Genomic DNA, 15,074 nt, shown 5'->3' with positions numbered 1-15,074 from the left:
CTTGCCTGACTATTCTTCTGAATTCTGATCCTGTACCTTGCTATTCTGATACTCTGTTGCCGAATCCCGGCTCACCCTGAGACTCCGCATCCGCCTCCTGATTCTGTACCTCGATATTTCTGATACACTGTTGCCGAACCCTGCTTGTTTATTAGACCCCGCATCTGCCTTCTGAATCTGTACTGTATCTGTCTGTGTGGTTACGACCTGGTTTGTCCGACCTCGAGAACCGACCTTACTGTTAGAGGCGGTTCCCAGTCCTGGTAGTGACACTCCCTCTTGAGTGTCACTCTCGGTTCTGTCCTTCCTACTCTCAGCCTGACTCCTCCCCCCGGGAGAGTTCAGGTCCTTGGAAGGAATTGTGCAGTACTCTTTACTGCTCTGAGGCCTAGTCCTCTAAGTATTACTGTTGCACCTAACACTCCTACTCTACTCAGGTGTCCAGAGGTTAGCTTATATATCTGATTATCGGTGATACTGCAGATCATCAATAATCCGGTATATATCTGTATTCCCAGTGATACTGCAGATCACCGGTAATCAGATCCTCTCTGTGTTACACCGATAGTTACAGTTCTCTTTAAGGGCATTCCTTCAATCTCTGCAAAAAATATTTTCCAAAATATTGGTTAATATCGGTAAAATTATATTTATTTTACTTTTTCAGAGAGAAGGTAATCTCCATGGACATTACAAACAGGAGCCAAATTACATTGTTTGAATTTTCAGGCCTCACTGATGACAAAGCTCTCATCCCATTCCTGTTTGTTTTCTTTTTGCTTGTGTATATTGTGACAGTGGTGGGAAACCTGGCAATAATGATCATGACTAACATCTCCAGCAGCCTCCAAACCCAGATGTATTTCTTTTTGAATTATCTCTCTTTGGTGGATCTTGTCTATTCCTCAATCATAACACCTAAAATGTTGTCCGACCTCATATCAGTCAAAAAGTCAATCTCACTTGTTGGTTGCGCCCTCCAGTTCTTCTTCTTTGCCTCCATCGCAAGCACCGAAGTCTTCATACTCGCCTGCATGGCATTGGACCGTTATGCTGCTATCTGCCGACCTCTCCACTATGCCTTGATCATGACTAAGAATAATTGCTTGTGCATGGTTCTTCTTTCCTTCTTTATTGGTTTCCTCCAGGCAGTTGTGCCAACTGGTTGCATGTTCACGCTCACGTTCTGTGTATCAAACCATATAGAGCACTACTACTGTGACGTTCCACCTTTGCTCAAGCTGACCTGTTCCGATCCTCTCCTTTGTAACATTTTATTGAATATTGTGGTTTGTCTGTGTACAGTAAGCTCTATGATGACTATTTTGGTCTCCTACTGCTTGATCATTTCTTCCATCATAAGAATAAAGTCTTCTAAGGGTCGTCGGAAGGCTTTCAGTACCTGCTCCTCACATCTGACCTGTGTCACTATTTTATATGCAACAGTGTTAAGCAACTACCTCCATCCATCTTCCGATACGTTCAACAAATATGACAAATCTGCTTCTCTCTTTTATTCTGTTATTAACCCAATGCTGAATCCTATTATTTACAGCCTCAGGAACCAAGACGTGAAAAAGGCTTTTCTGGAAATGATCCAAAAGCGCCAAAACTGATAAAGACAAAAAATACTGAGTACAAATACTAAAATTAAACAATTTATGGCTCCAGTTTTAAAAATATAAAAGTAACTGAACCAGCCCACCACCAAGCACATGGTAGTTGGTCTACTAAAGTGAAACATGTATACAAATGCTTTTATTGATAACATAAGAATAGTTTAGTAACCACAGTCCCAGGCCCCTCCTATAGCTGGGGAAGGAATATTGTATCCAGCTGTAATATATCAAGTCCTAATGGCTTGAGCATCATGTGATTTTTGCCAGGGATGTCTAATGTCTCCAGAAAGCTTTAGTTAGGAGCAAAGTAGGAAGGGCAGTCTGGCTTCAAATTATACAGATATTTAGCTACCGTTTATTTACTAATGCATAATACAACAACAACAACAACAACATTTTTATGATGAAGGTGAGGATCGGGCTTCAATATCTTCAAATCCATAACTTCCTAAATTACTTAATGGCAGTCATGTCATGGTATGAACTTACAGATATACTGCTTTATGTCTGAATACAGATATACTGCTTTACTGGGAAAGTTATTCTTTGAATTTTACTTACAGTTCAGGACAACTGTTAGTCATTGATGTCACCCAGGGATCACCATTGAAAATCTCAAAACTGCCAAGTATGAAGACTTGCTGACAATTTTTAGCTGGTTCCTAATGGAGAAGCATGTTACTTCTGGATACTGATATTAGGGATGAGCACTCACATTTCATAGAATTCTGAATTTTGAGCTTCACATCGGAATTCACCGCTCCGAATCAAAATTCTCAATGTGGAATTCTCAATTTTGTTGAATTCTTCACAATCCAAAAGAATTCCAGCATTGCATCACAGTCGATAGGGGGCTAGTAGGAACATGTGGAAAAATTAGAAAGACCTTGTAATTTTTGAGAAAATCAATTTTTAAAAGATGAAAGAATAAATGGTTTCCAAGCTATGAAAAAAAAGGGCCCAGGGGATTGCCGCTAGTTGAATATCTGTATAATTTTATATAATATTCTACTACTTAATACGTACAGTAAAAAATGGTAATGTTCACTGATGTTTTGTTACGACGTAATCTAATCCTACTCAGCCCTCCTCCTGATGCCCTACCCTTAACCCACCCTCTACCAATGCCTAACCCTTAACCCACCCTCTACCAATGCCTAACCCGTAACCCACCCTCTACCAATGCCTAACCCTTAACCCTCCCCTGCTGGTGCCTAACCCTTAATAACCCCTCCTACCCCCGCAAAGGTGCGATTAGAGGTAATAAAGTTACAATTGGGCCCCAGAGGCTACCAATAAAAGCGGTTGTTGGAGCTACCTGCTATGCAAATTGTGGCTATAGATAGTGGGTAGCCCCAGCCGCCTCCTGCTTTTTTTGCATCGGTGGCCTTAGGTGCCCAAATGTAACTTTATTACAGCTGCTTTGCCATGGCCTTGGGTGCCCAAACTTCTGCTGATTGTCACTATTCATGGCCCCGGGCGACCATCACTGCCACTAATCATGGCCTCAGATGCCCACATTTTCCTACACTGCCTTAAAGTATACATAAGCGCTGTTTAAAATTCAAAAACAGGGGGAGCAAGGATGTGTAGTGAGCTCACTTCATGCCCACTGCTTCTCTGTTCTCCTCCATCCCCCCCCCGTTATGTTCTAATGGCTCCCCGAAGCTACTTCCGCAGGTGCTGCCCAGTAAAGCTCTTCCTTGACCTGATGCGCTCTACGTCACAACTACACACAGTGCACAAGTGCAGAGTGCTCCTGGCCGAGGGCACGCTGTGGTGGGCATGAGGAAGCCTACTAAGGTATCTTTTAATTGCTGCTTTTCCCATTAATTCCTGTGGCATTCGCCCTTTCCTCCAGATTGCCGCTCGCACCCAATTTTCCTGTTTTGTGCAGTACATTATTCAGGATACCCACTAATTTTCCTGGTTTCAGCATCAGGAAAACAACCTATATATACTAAATATAGCCTGCCCTCCCAGGGATGCTTCTAGCTATGCTGAGTTCTAGAGTCTGACCATCCCCAGTATCAAGGAGAGGCTAGAACCTATAAAGTCAACAGCTTAAAGGGAACCTGAACTGAGTACAATTATTTAAAATAAACACATGCAGTAACTTCAAATGAACAGTACATAGTTATCTTGTCATCAGTTCCTCTCAGAAGATCACTATTTTCTTCTGACAAAAAATCCCTTTCAGTTCTGACAACATTTTGTCAGAACTGAAATATATCAGTTGCTGTCAGTTATATATCAATTGCTGTCAGTTATAGCTGAGAGGACAACTGATGTGCCAGGTAATGCCCATGTTTCCCTATGGCTCAAGTGGGCGATGTTACAGTTTAACAGTATGCTGACCAGAAAGCTGTTATTGGGTAATGGCCTTTTTCAGAATGGAGGACAGAGAATTCCATTGATCACAGTGGACAAACGGGAGACAGGAGAGGAGAAAGAGATTGATTAGTAAACCACGCAGGAGGTAAGTATGATGTGTGTATGTGTATTTTGACTCAGGACTTTCAGTTCAGGTGTTCTTTAAATTATGCTAGGCTGAATCCAGAGAAATAAACTATTTATTTATTTATTGCAACTGGTCTGCTTTTATGTAAGGCTGAAAAAATGTTCTACAAAAAATAACAGTCAACGACTTACTGTCCCTCAGAGGAGCTCACAATCTGTAGAAAGGAAATTCAGAGGAAGGAACAGTGAGGACACACACTGTAATGAATAGCGGAGATACCGCCGCGCAGGCAAGCGGCAGGGCGGCTGTCTCCGCGTTCAAGCCGGCGGCCTTTTCCACGCAGCAACATGTCTCTGGTTCGCCTGGTCCTTCTAGTGTACACAGATGGAGAGCTACGCGCGCGCATGCCAGGCGACAGGACCTTTATGCCAGCAGAAGGGGAATCAGCTGATCAGGCCGATCAGCTGATCCCAGCTGGACTCTGGATTGGCTGAGTGGCTGGGGCGGCGCTGCGGAGCGCTGTAAGTATATATAGGACTTGCTTGTCAGTTGCAGGTTGTCTGCCGTTGCGAATACTTACGTGTGAGCACTCAGACCTCAGTCAGATCTTACAGTGTGTTAGAACCAGTTGGAACTGGGAATTCACACTTAGCCAGATTCCGCTTTAGGCGCTATTGTGTTATTGTACTGTTATTCTTCAGACTAGTTCCCAGGTGTTAAGACCAAGGACCTTACACCTAAGACTAGGAGATTACTGTGTTACTACTGTTATACTTCAGACTAGTTCCCAGGTGTTGAGACCAAGGACCTCACACCTAAGACTAGGAGATTACTGTGTTACTACTGTTATACTTCAGACTAGTTCCCAGGTGTTGAGACCAAGGACCTCACACCTCAGACTAGGATTGTGCTATATTGGTACCTGTTATAATCCCTGGCTTTGCTGACCACTCTCCTGCTTACTGATTTGGTACCTTGCCTATCTGTCTACCCGTTGCCAACCTTGCCTGTACCCGGATACCGTATCAGTCTTCTGTCTCTGTACCTTATCTGCTCGTGTGTTGCCGACCTGGCCTGTCTGACCCTTCTGGCTGTCACTCGTCCCTTGGGTGAGCAGCCTCACTGTACTCCTTGTGACACCAACTCTATAGGTGTCCATTAGCTGTAAAGGCTGCCTGCTCCACAGGAAGTCCTCCTTACAGTCCAGTCAGGGGACTTTACGTATAGGAGTCCACTGGCTGCAGTACAGTCTGATTCCAAGCCCATCAGGGAATCCTTGGCTGCAGTACAGTCTGATTCCCGATCCATCAATGAATCCCTGGCTGCAGTACAATCTCCATCTCCTCCTCTTAAGGAGGTTAGTGTCTACACAGTCAGAGGCCACCTGCACCTCAGGTGTCCACTGGCTGCAGCGCAGTCCAATTCCCTGCTCTTCAGGGAATCCTTGGCTGCAGTAGTGTCTGTATCTCCCGCTCCTCGGGAGATAACCTTTCTTACTGTTGCACCAAACACTCACACTATATTAGGTGTCCTGTGTCAAGCTATACTTGTATTATTGGTGATTTTGCAGATCACCATATAATCAGGTATAACATCTGTATTATTGGTGATACTGCAGATCATCAATATTCAGATACACTCTGTGTGCTGACACCAATCTTTACACACACAAAACGATGCATGCTCCCTATGGAGGCTCCACAGCTTCCAGCATGTCACCACACCTAGCATGCCCCATAGAGGCACCAAAGCACACAGCATGCCCTAGCATGCATTTTTTTTTTTGTATTAATGGAGGGGGGCTTCATCCAACATTTTGCTGAGCATGCCTACTTAAACCACTGTTAAGTTCATGTAAATTTGGCTCCACCCATGACCACCTCCACATTCTGGTGCATTGCCACACCTATTTTCCACCTGGAGTGTCCGAAAGTGCCCGGGATCTCTAGGATCCTAGCAACACCCCTGTCCCTATTTGCCATTGCAAACTGCCATCCTGCCTGTTTTCTGATGCCTTTGAAGCAGCGGATTCTTCCTTCCTAAGCAGCCTTTTCTGTTAGAGTTATCTATAACGCTTACTATGAATTCAGAGACATGTTCACCTATTACCTCCAGCATCTGCATACGGTCCGTCTTCCTGACCGCCTAACGCCGATAGGCATCGGGAAGGTGGCAGCACCAGAACCGCCTAATGCCGAAAGGTATCAAGTCCTGTGCGGGGTTTTGCAGGGGATCGCGCTCACTGATGCGCGCACCTCCCCATTGTTTTCCCAGTGGCGATCACTGCTAGGAGACTGTTAGATGCCGTCTATTTACATTGTACAGCGCTGCGACTCGGCTGATGTCTATGAGAGCTGATCACTGTGATTGGCTGGCAGGGAGGGGATCGGGGGTAGAAAAATAACTCATTTTTATTATTCAAAAAAGGACAATTACATAAAAACAAAAACAACAAAAAACACTGCCTGCCCTGCAGCAGTGATCAGAGCCCACCAACAGAAAGCTTTGTTGGTGGACAGAGAAGGGCAGGGATTCATTTTGTTCATTTTGTGTGCTCGGTTGTGTGGCTCTGCAGCAAGCCACTAAAGCAGCAGAGCCCTAATTTTTTTTTCAAAAATAGCCTGGTCGAGGGGGGGGGGGGGGGGGTAGTGGGAGGGGGTTAAATCCTGTGGTCCTTTGTTGACTTAAATTTGATCTCTATTTGTTTTGTACCAAACATGTGCCTCCTTCCTAAGTACTATGATGACTTTGTGGTCCCATGATGTTTATACCTGCATACTATTGTTTGTATAGATGAGCATGGAACCTTCAGATATTTAGAAATTGTTGCCAAGGATGAGCCAGATTTGTGGAGGTCCTTTTTTCTCATATCTTCCTCTACAGATGTGTAGAGGTGTACAAAGCCGGATTTGTATTCTTTACTGCCCAAGGCCACAGTCAGCAGCAGCCCCCCTTCAGTGTAAATAGCCAGATGACTCCCTTCCCCAGGATAGGTAGCCAGAAGACCCCTCCCTCCAGTATAGGTAGCCAGGTCACCCCACTTCCCTCCAGTATAGGTATCATGATGACCCTTTCCCTCTAGTATAAGAAGCCAGATAACCCTAAACTCCCCTTCCGCATAGATAGCCTGATAACCCCCCTCCCTCTAATATAGATAGCCATGTGGCCCTTCCCTTCCCCCTAGTATAGCCTGCTGCCCACCCACCCTTGATCCTGTGGTGCCCTTGGCCATGGCCTATGTGACTATGGTGTAAATCCGTCCCTGGAGCGGTAAGTTAACACCCTCTGCCTGTGGCCGATGCGTTCCACTCACAGTTCATGTAACTCCACTTCTTCCTTCTTCTGGGTTTGGAGGAGGAAGTCATGGAGGTATGTGAAACGCATCGGATATAGGTGGTGGCATAGGTAAGTTCAGAATCAGAATCACTTTATTTCGACAAGCATGACTGGGTCATGCCCGGAATTGGGTTTGGCACAATAGAGCGGTACAAAGACAGAAAGGCAGGAAAAAAATGTCAGAATATGACAGTAATACCTCATACTCAGTATATACATACACAATACATAATATACATTCAGCATCAAGTATACATTCAGCATCGGTATCAATTTGCAAAAACACTGGTGAAGTCTACCCAAGGTGCAGGAAGAGTCTGATCAGTTAAAATATGATGACTGGCTGCTCGAAAAAAAGAACTAATTGTATTTTCAGTCCGCTCCTATGCAGGTGGGTGGGCGCTGATAGAGGGCAGTCGAATGTTAAGGGAGTTCAGGAGGCTAACGGCCATAGGGAAGAAAGAGTTCTTGTGTCTGGTGGTCTTGGTGGGGATGGCACGGAGTCTCTGGCCCAATGGAAGTGGGGTAAAAAAACAGTGGCGCCACCTCTGTGCCATCGATGTAGATGGGAGGTCGGGGGGAGCAGACTTCCTGAAATCAATTATTAGTTTGACGGTTTTGGCCGTGTTGAGCACCAGACTCTTTGCACCAGTGCAAAGAGTGGAATCTCTCCACCAGCTGCTGGAAATCCTGGATGTTGTCCTTGGTGACGAGGCCGACAATGGTGGTGTCATCTGCAAATTTTATGACTTTGACAGAGTCTACCATGGATCTACAATCATTTGTGTAGAGGGAGAAGAGAAGCGGCCGGGGACAGGACGCAGCCCCGGGGTGCCCCTGTGTTGGTTATCACTTCTCGTAAGTAGATGTCCCCCAGTCTTACAACTTGGGATCTGTTAGAGAGGAAGTCCGTGATCCAAAGGCGTAGGGTGGAGTGGACCCGAAGTGTGGCCAGAAAATTCTGGAGGATGCATGGGCATATAGTGTTAAATGCCGAGCTGAAGTCTAGTAGCAGTACTCTGGCATACGCATCCTTCCTGTCCAGATGGTTTTAGATGAATTCCAGACAGATGTTTAGAGCATCGTCAGTGGACCTATTTGCCCTGTAGGCGAACTGGAGTGGGACTAGTAGGGGCAAGGTGGATAGCTTGAGGATTGATAGGACCTCTCTCTCTAGGGACTTCATGATGACAGATGTCAGGGCTACAGGCCTGTAGTTGTTGAGGTCAGAGATGCCTTCTTTCTTAGGAACAGGGATGATGGTGGACCTTTTAAAGCACGCAGGGACTCAGCTCTCTGTCAGTGACTTGTTGAAGATGGCAGAGAGGATAGGGGCAAGTTGCCCTGAACAGGTTTTGAGGCAGGCTGGAAACACGCCATCGGGTCCCGAAGCTTTCCTGGCATTTAGGATGGACAGGAGGTGCCGAACGTCTGCCTCCTCCACCCCCGTCGTGGGCAACAATATCTAATTTAAATTTCAGTTACAGGTAGCTACGTACTAGTAGCTACCTGTAGTGCTCACCAGTAGTCCGGGGCCACTGTACACATGCTAGATTCTCAGCAGAGGTGGCCCCCAAATGGCAGAATCTGCCAATAACCATCCAGCTTGTGTACAAAACCTTAATGAGGCTCACGATGTAATGTCCAAGCCATAGTCTAGAGAGGCTGAGCAGTCCACTATTATGTGTTTAGGATGTGTGATCAATCTTCCATAAACACACAAAACTGAAAACTCTATGTTAGTAGAATCCTGGTTAAGTTAAAACCCAAGGTAGGGGGAAGTTCAGATGTATTTATCTGGGACATTTTTTAAGATCCCCACAGTATAACAGACCCCTCACTGTGCTTCCGATCCACTCCAGTGTGCTGCTGCCCCCTCAAAAAGATTGATCTACTGCAGTTAAAGTGTTTGTAAACTGTGCAGGGAATGTGATCAAGGAGCTGTGCTGAATCCCAGCCATGGGAATGTGATCATCGAGGAGGTTTTTGCTATTGTGTATTATGATGTTTTTTGTTCACAATAGCCACAGTGCTATTTGAGGATCTTTCGGAGGGAGCAGAGGCACACTGGAGAGGATCAAGTGAACAGTGGGGGACCTGATATACTGCTGGAGGCTGGGAGGAGCCCCAGGTAAGTAAGCCCCCCCCCCACCCCCGGTTACGATATACTTTAAAACTGGGAACTCCAGTGCTTGTAGGTGAGAGTGCTGTCCACTTAATACCAACACTATGCAGCATTGGCCTCAATTCACTAAGCTTATCTCCTGTCTTTAATAATGTTTCTAGAGTTATCACCATGGTAATGTAGTTTGGCATGTAGTATTCATGAAACATTTTTCCCTTAGGCAAACCTAAAGTTAACTCTTCAGTCTTTAAGTTAAGGTGAGATCTCTAAAGTTAACTCTTCAAGCCTTAAAATAACTCCGAATTCTAAAGTTAAAGCGGATCCGAGATGAAAAAATAACTATAACAAGTAACTTGTCTATATATCTTATCTAAAGTTTAGATAGTTTAAACAGCAAATCTAGCTGCAAACAGCTTCAATAGAATATGATTATTTCTTCCTGTGATACGAGAGCAGCCATGTTGTTTGTAAACATTACACATAGGCAGGCTTATCTGCATCTTCAGCACTCAGCTGAACCTAATCCCCCCTCCTCCCCTCTGCCTCTGAAATCTCTGGCTAGTAATACCCCCCCAATCGTTGGTGCTGTAATGGCAGGCGCTACTGTAACAGAAACTGCCTGAATGCTTGGCATTTCAAGAGGTACTGTCTCAAAAGTAATGACTGCCTTTGAAAGAGAAGGAAAAATGTCCTCAGCAAAGCACAGTTGTGGCCGAATGTTGAAGTTGTCTGAGAGAGACCGTTGGACTCTAAATCAAATTGTTAGAAAAGCTCGCAAGACCACAACTCCTAAAATCACGGCAGAGCTGAATGAACACCTACAGAACCCAGTTTCCACAAAAACTGTTCGTCGGGAGCTGCACAAATCTGGATTCCACTGAACAACTGCAATTAGAAAACCTCTGCTCTCAAAGACAAATGTTTCAAAGCATTTAGAGTGGTGTAGAAACCACCAGAATTGGTCCCTCAAGCAGTGGAAAAATGTGATTTTTTTTCCTGACGAATCATCGTTTACCTTATTTCCGACCTCCGGCCGAGTGTACATTTGGAGACAGCCGAAAGAAGCATTTCATCCAGACTGCCTTCTCCCAAATGTAAAACATAGCGGGGGTTCTGTGATGATCTGAGGTGCTATTTCTTGGAAATGCGCTGGGACACTGATTTCCCTTCATGAAAGAATTAACAGCCCAGACTATTTAGGAATTTTGGGCGACCAAGTTCATCCTATGGTTCAAGAACTGTTTCCGGAGAGGAATGCCATCTTTCAAGATGATAATGCACCAATCCATACAGCTAGAATTGTTCAAGAATGGCACGAGGATCATTCTAATGAAGTTGAACATCTCATCTGGCCACCACAATCCCCAGACCTCAACATTATTGAGCATTTATGGTCGTTATTAGAGATTTAAGTAAGAAGTCGATTTCCGCCACCATCGTCTCTAAAAGAACTGGAGGGTGTTCTAACTGAAGAATGGGCTAAAATTCCTTTGGAAACAATTCACAATTTGTATGAATCAATACCTCTGAGAATTGAGGCTGTAATTGCCGCAAAAGGTGGACCTACACCATGTTAAAATATATTTTGTTGATTTTCAAGGTACTTCCATTGTTTTGACCAACCCCTGAAACTCATTGTGAAAACTTATCTCTACACCTTAATAAGTCAAGATCGATGTGTGGTGGTAAGTTTTCTCTTGCCTTATTATCTCCAGCATGATCATAGTGAATTGAGGCCATTATCCTTATGTCCTGTCCATGGTATTATAGCATAATTCTATGTACGGCACACGCCATACAAATAAGTTCTTCCTATATACATTGTATATATCACCATTTTAGTACTGAAACCAATGACTTGAGACTAAGATAACCAAGTATTTTAAGAAACAAATCATAATAAATAATAATAACAAATCTATATCCACTATTTGTGTTTGTCTTCTAATTAAAATGTAGCACCTGTTCTAGTTAATGGTTTTGTTGTTGACAAACATTTAGCTCTGATGTCTAATGTCTCAGTTCAGCCTTAGGTTGTCCCCAGAGGTTGGGCTGCATGTAAGGCTTAATTAACAAGGATATAAGATTGACAGATGAAAGACACCGGCAGCTGTGCTACTTCTGTGTCTTTATAGGTACTTTGTGTTATGCTGTGTGTTATGGCTTACAGTCGTGCTGCTGCCTCAATCTCTTAGCAGGTGCTTTGTGTAATACTTCATGTAATTATATACAGCAATGCTGCCACAGTCGTTTAGCAGGTACTTTGTGTAATACTTTTACAATTCTGCCTCAATCTCTCATCAGATGCTTTGTGTATTTTCTTGTGGAATTATAGAAGTCATGCTGCCTCAGTCACTAGCAGGTACTTAACCACTTGAGGACTGCGGTGTTAACCCCCCCAGTGACCAGAACATTTATGACTAAAATGGCCACTGCAGCTCTAAGGCCAAGCTGCAGGGCCGAACAACTCAGCACACAAGTGATCCCCCCCCCCTCCTTTTCTCCCCACTATCAGAGCTCTCTGTTGGTGGGGTCTGATCGCCCCCCAGGTGTTTGTTTTTTTGTCAATATTTATTGTATTGAATTTTTTATAAAATGTTCTATTTTTTTTATTTATCTTTGATCCCTCCCTCCCCTGGTCAGCCAATCACTGCGATCGGCTGTGATAGGCTTCAGCCTATCACAGCCGATCGCTCCCTGTGTCCCAGAGGGACAGCCATGTCATTATCTTTTTCTGTGAAACAACAATGTACTACACAACACTGTGCAGCTAATTACTGAGGTTATTCCATTACTGCATAGGCATAACAAATCACAAAAAAAATCCATAGAAGCAAGGCAGGATTAGTACTTTTTCCACCCCTGGTCAACATTTTTGTAGCTCCTATTTCACGCGTGGCCTCCTCCACGTCTAACATCCATTTACACAGGCCCTCCTATTTAAGTCACAGCCCCTATGATCAGCCGATCTCCTCTTCCATGTGTTACCACTATTTGCAGCCTCACTTTTCCATTTAAGCCTCCTCCTTTATTTGCAGCAAACCTCTTCCATGTTTAGGTGCCCTTTTGGTCAGAAATGGGTATGGCCCAGTTCTCGCCAGTGTGACTAGAGATTGTCGGAAAAAGGCCAATTCCCGAATCTGAGGAAATTCCTATTTCCCACCAAGCCAATTTCTGTTTTTCCAAATTCTGATTTTCCGACTTCCGTTTTTCCAATTTCCGAGAAGTATTTTATTTGTCATTTTTTATTTTTTGCATCAGAGAATGCACAAAAAATTACAAAAACAAAAACTGAAATCCAAAAGTGGAAATACGGGATCTTGTGATGATTGGTCTAAAATTACTGCGGTCTGATTTTTTGCGGAAAAATTCTGCATTCTCTGATTGGTCAATGCTTCGAAGTTCTGTGATCGGTAAATCTTATTCCTGCAGAATTCCAATTTCTGAATTCTGATTGGAAATACCAATTTACATTGGGAAATGCGGAAATTTCAATTCTGCGGAATCCAAATGAATGTCCTGAGTCCTGACATTATTATCTAGGAATTTCTTAAATAAGTTGTGTAGATATAGAATTAATTATTACACGTTTTTTAATTTGTTTTTATTTCATAACCTCAGAGGAAGAGCGAGAAAAGGAGAACTACATACAGCCTAATGAATGTTATAAACAAGACTCGGATTACCATGTTTGAGTTTTCAGGACTTACGGACAACACAGAGCTCATTCCGTTCCTCTTCGTCTTCTTTCTTCTTGTCTACATGGTGACGGTGGTAGGAAACTTAGCTATGATGATCATGACCAACATCTTCAGCAGCTTACAAGTTCCGATGTACTTCTTTTTGAAATACCTTTCTTTGGTGGACCTAGCCTATTCCTCAACTGTAGTGCCTAAAATGCTATCTGATCTGATATCACTAAGAAAGTCAATTTCATTTGTCGGTTGTGCTTTCCAATTCTTCTTCTATGCCTCCCTTGCAACAACTCAGGTCTTTATCCTATCGTGCATGGCATATGATCGTTATGGTGCTATCTGCCACCCCCTCCACTATGTCCTAATTATGACTAAGAAGAATTGTTACTGTCTGGTTCTTACTTCCTTCTTTGTTGGCTTCGTTCAGGCAGTCGGACCAACCAGTTGCATTTTCACTCTCTCGTTCTGTGCATCAAACTTTATAGATCATTACTACTGTGATATCCTACCACTGTTTGAGATTTCTTGCTCTGATCCTCTTTTTTGTAATACTGTACTGAACATTTTGATTTGTCTTTGTACAATAAGCTCTATGTCGACGATACTGGTATCCTACATCTTGATCGTTTCATCTATCTTAAGAATAAAGTCCTCCAAGGGCCGCAAAAAGGCCTTTAGTACCTGCTCCTCGCATCTGATCTGTGTAACCATTTTTTATGTCACGGTATTCAGCAACTACCTCCGTCCATCAGCAGGCTCTTTTAACAGATATGACAAATCAGCCTCTCTCTTTTACTCAGTGATAAATCCAATGTTGAATCCTCTTATTTATAGCTTAAGGAACCAAGAGGTGAGAAGGGCTATTATGGAAGTGATGAAAAAGTGCCAAATATGATCACAAAGACGTAAAGCCCACCAATTCATACCAACATAAAGGAAAAAATACACAAACACAGAAAGCCGACTGAGTGTATTTTAAAGATCAAACGTTCAGGCTACATCAAAACTAAATCAAAACTTAAAGTGAACATGAGCCAAAGCTTGGGTCAAAAAATAAATACTTATCTAACAAGAGGGAAGCCTCTGGATCCTATAGAAGCTTCTGGTGGGTCCTCCTTGCTCCTACCGTCGCTTGCCAGGACCCACCAGAAGATGCGGACCATGCGCCTCTTCAAGCATGAGCACTGCCTTGCTGCACCGTCGCAAGCATGGCTGTGCCTGTGCAGTAGTATGGACCTGTTTGTTCATGAGGTGTTGCAGCTTACTGCACACTGGCCATACTCGTACAGGTGCAGTAAGGCTGTGCTCAAGCTTGAAAAGGAGCATGTCCTTGAGCAGATTTCTAACAAGCCCTTGTCAGAAATCTTTTGGTGTTCCATGAGCAACAGTGGGGGTCTGTAGGATACCATGGGAAGCCTCTATAAGGTTCAGAGGCTTCCCTGTTCTTAGGTAAGTAGTTCCTTTTAGACTTGAGCTTAAGTTCAGGTTCACTTCAAGAGCTGCAATTTTCATTTCTTGTCAACATTTAGTCTCACCTTTAGCATATGAGAATGAAAATGGCTGCCTGGATCGTGCCTTTTACAGGGCGAGGAGTGGTCCGGGTTGTGATCATGTCTGATTGGTCATCCTGTCCCACCTGACTTCAGGCTGAAGGGTCAAAAATGGCACCATGGGAAAGTATTGGGTGCTTTGCGAACAACCTGCATCATTTGCACTACTTGTGAGCAAGCAAGTAGTGCACACTCGCTTAAACCATTTAATGACGAACGTGTTCAGCCATCCCTATTGAGTAACCAATCAGTTACTCTATTACTTTGGCAGCCTATGGGTCTTGTTGC

General features: G+C 43.9%; 1 protein-coding gene across 1 annotated transcript; it reads left to right on the top strand.

Annotated features, from left to right (window-relative positions):
- The first annotated feature begins 683 nt into the window (after positions 1-683).
- LOC137561863 (olfactory receptor 5AR1-like) lies at positions 684-1,616 on the top strand. The gene has a single exon (XM_068273216.1). The coding sequence runs from the start codon at positions 684-686 to the stop codon at positions 1,614-1,616; it is 933 nt and encodes a 310-aa protein (XP_068129317.1).
- Positions 1,617-15,074: the final 13,458 nt, after the last annotated feature.

This window comes from Hyperolius riggenbachi, chromosome 3, assembly GCF_040937935.1.
Source record: "Hyperolius riggenbachi isolate aHypRig1 chromosome 3, aHypRig1.pri, whole genome shotgun sequence".
Classification (NCBI taxonomy): Eukaryota; Metazoa; Chordata; class Amphibia; order Anura; family Hyperoliidae; genus Hyperolius; species Hyperolius riggenbachi.
Note: the sequence above shows the minus strand (reverse complement) of the source record. Positions and strands in the feature narration are given on the sequence as shown.

Bases quoted from the DNA above. Each gene is read 5' to 3' on its own strand.
- LOC137561863 (XM_068273216.1), top strand. From the start codon at position 684: ATGGACATTACAAACAGGAGCCAAATTACATTGTTTGAATTTTCAGGC.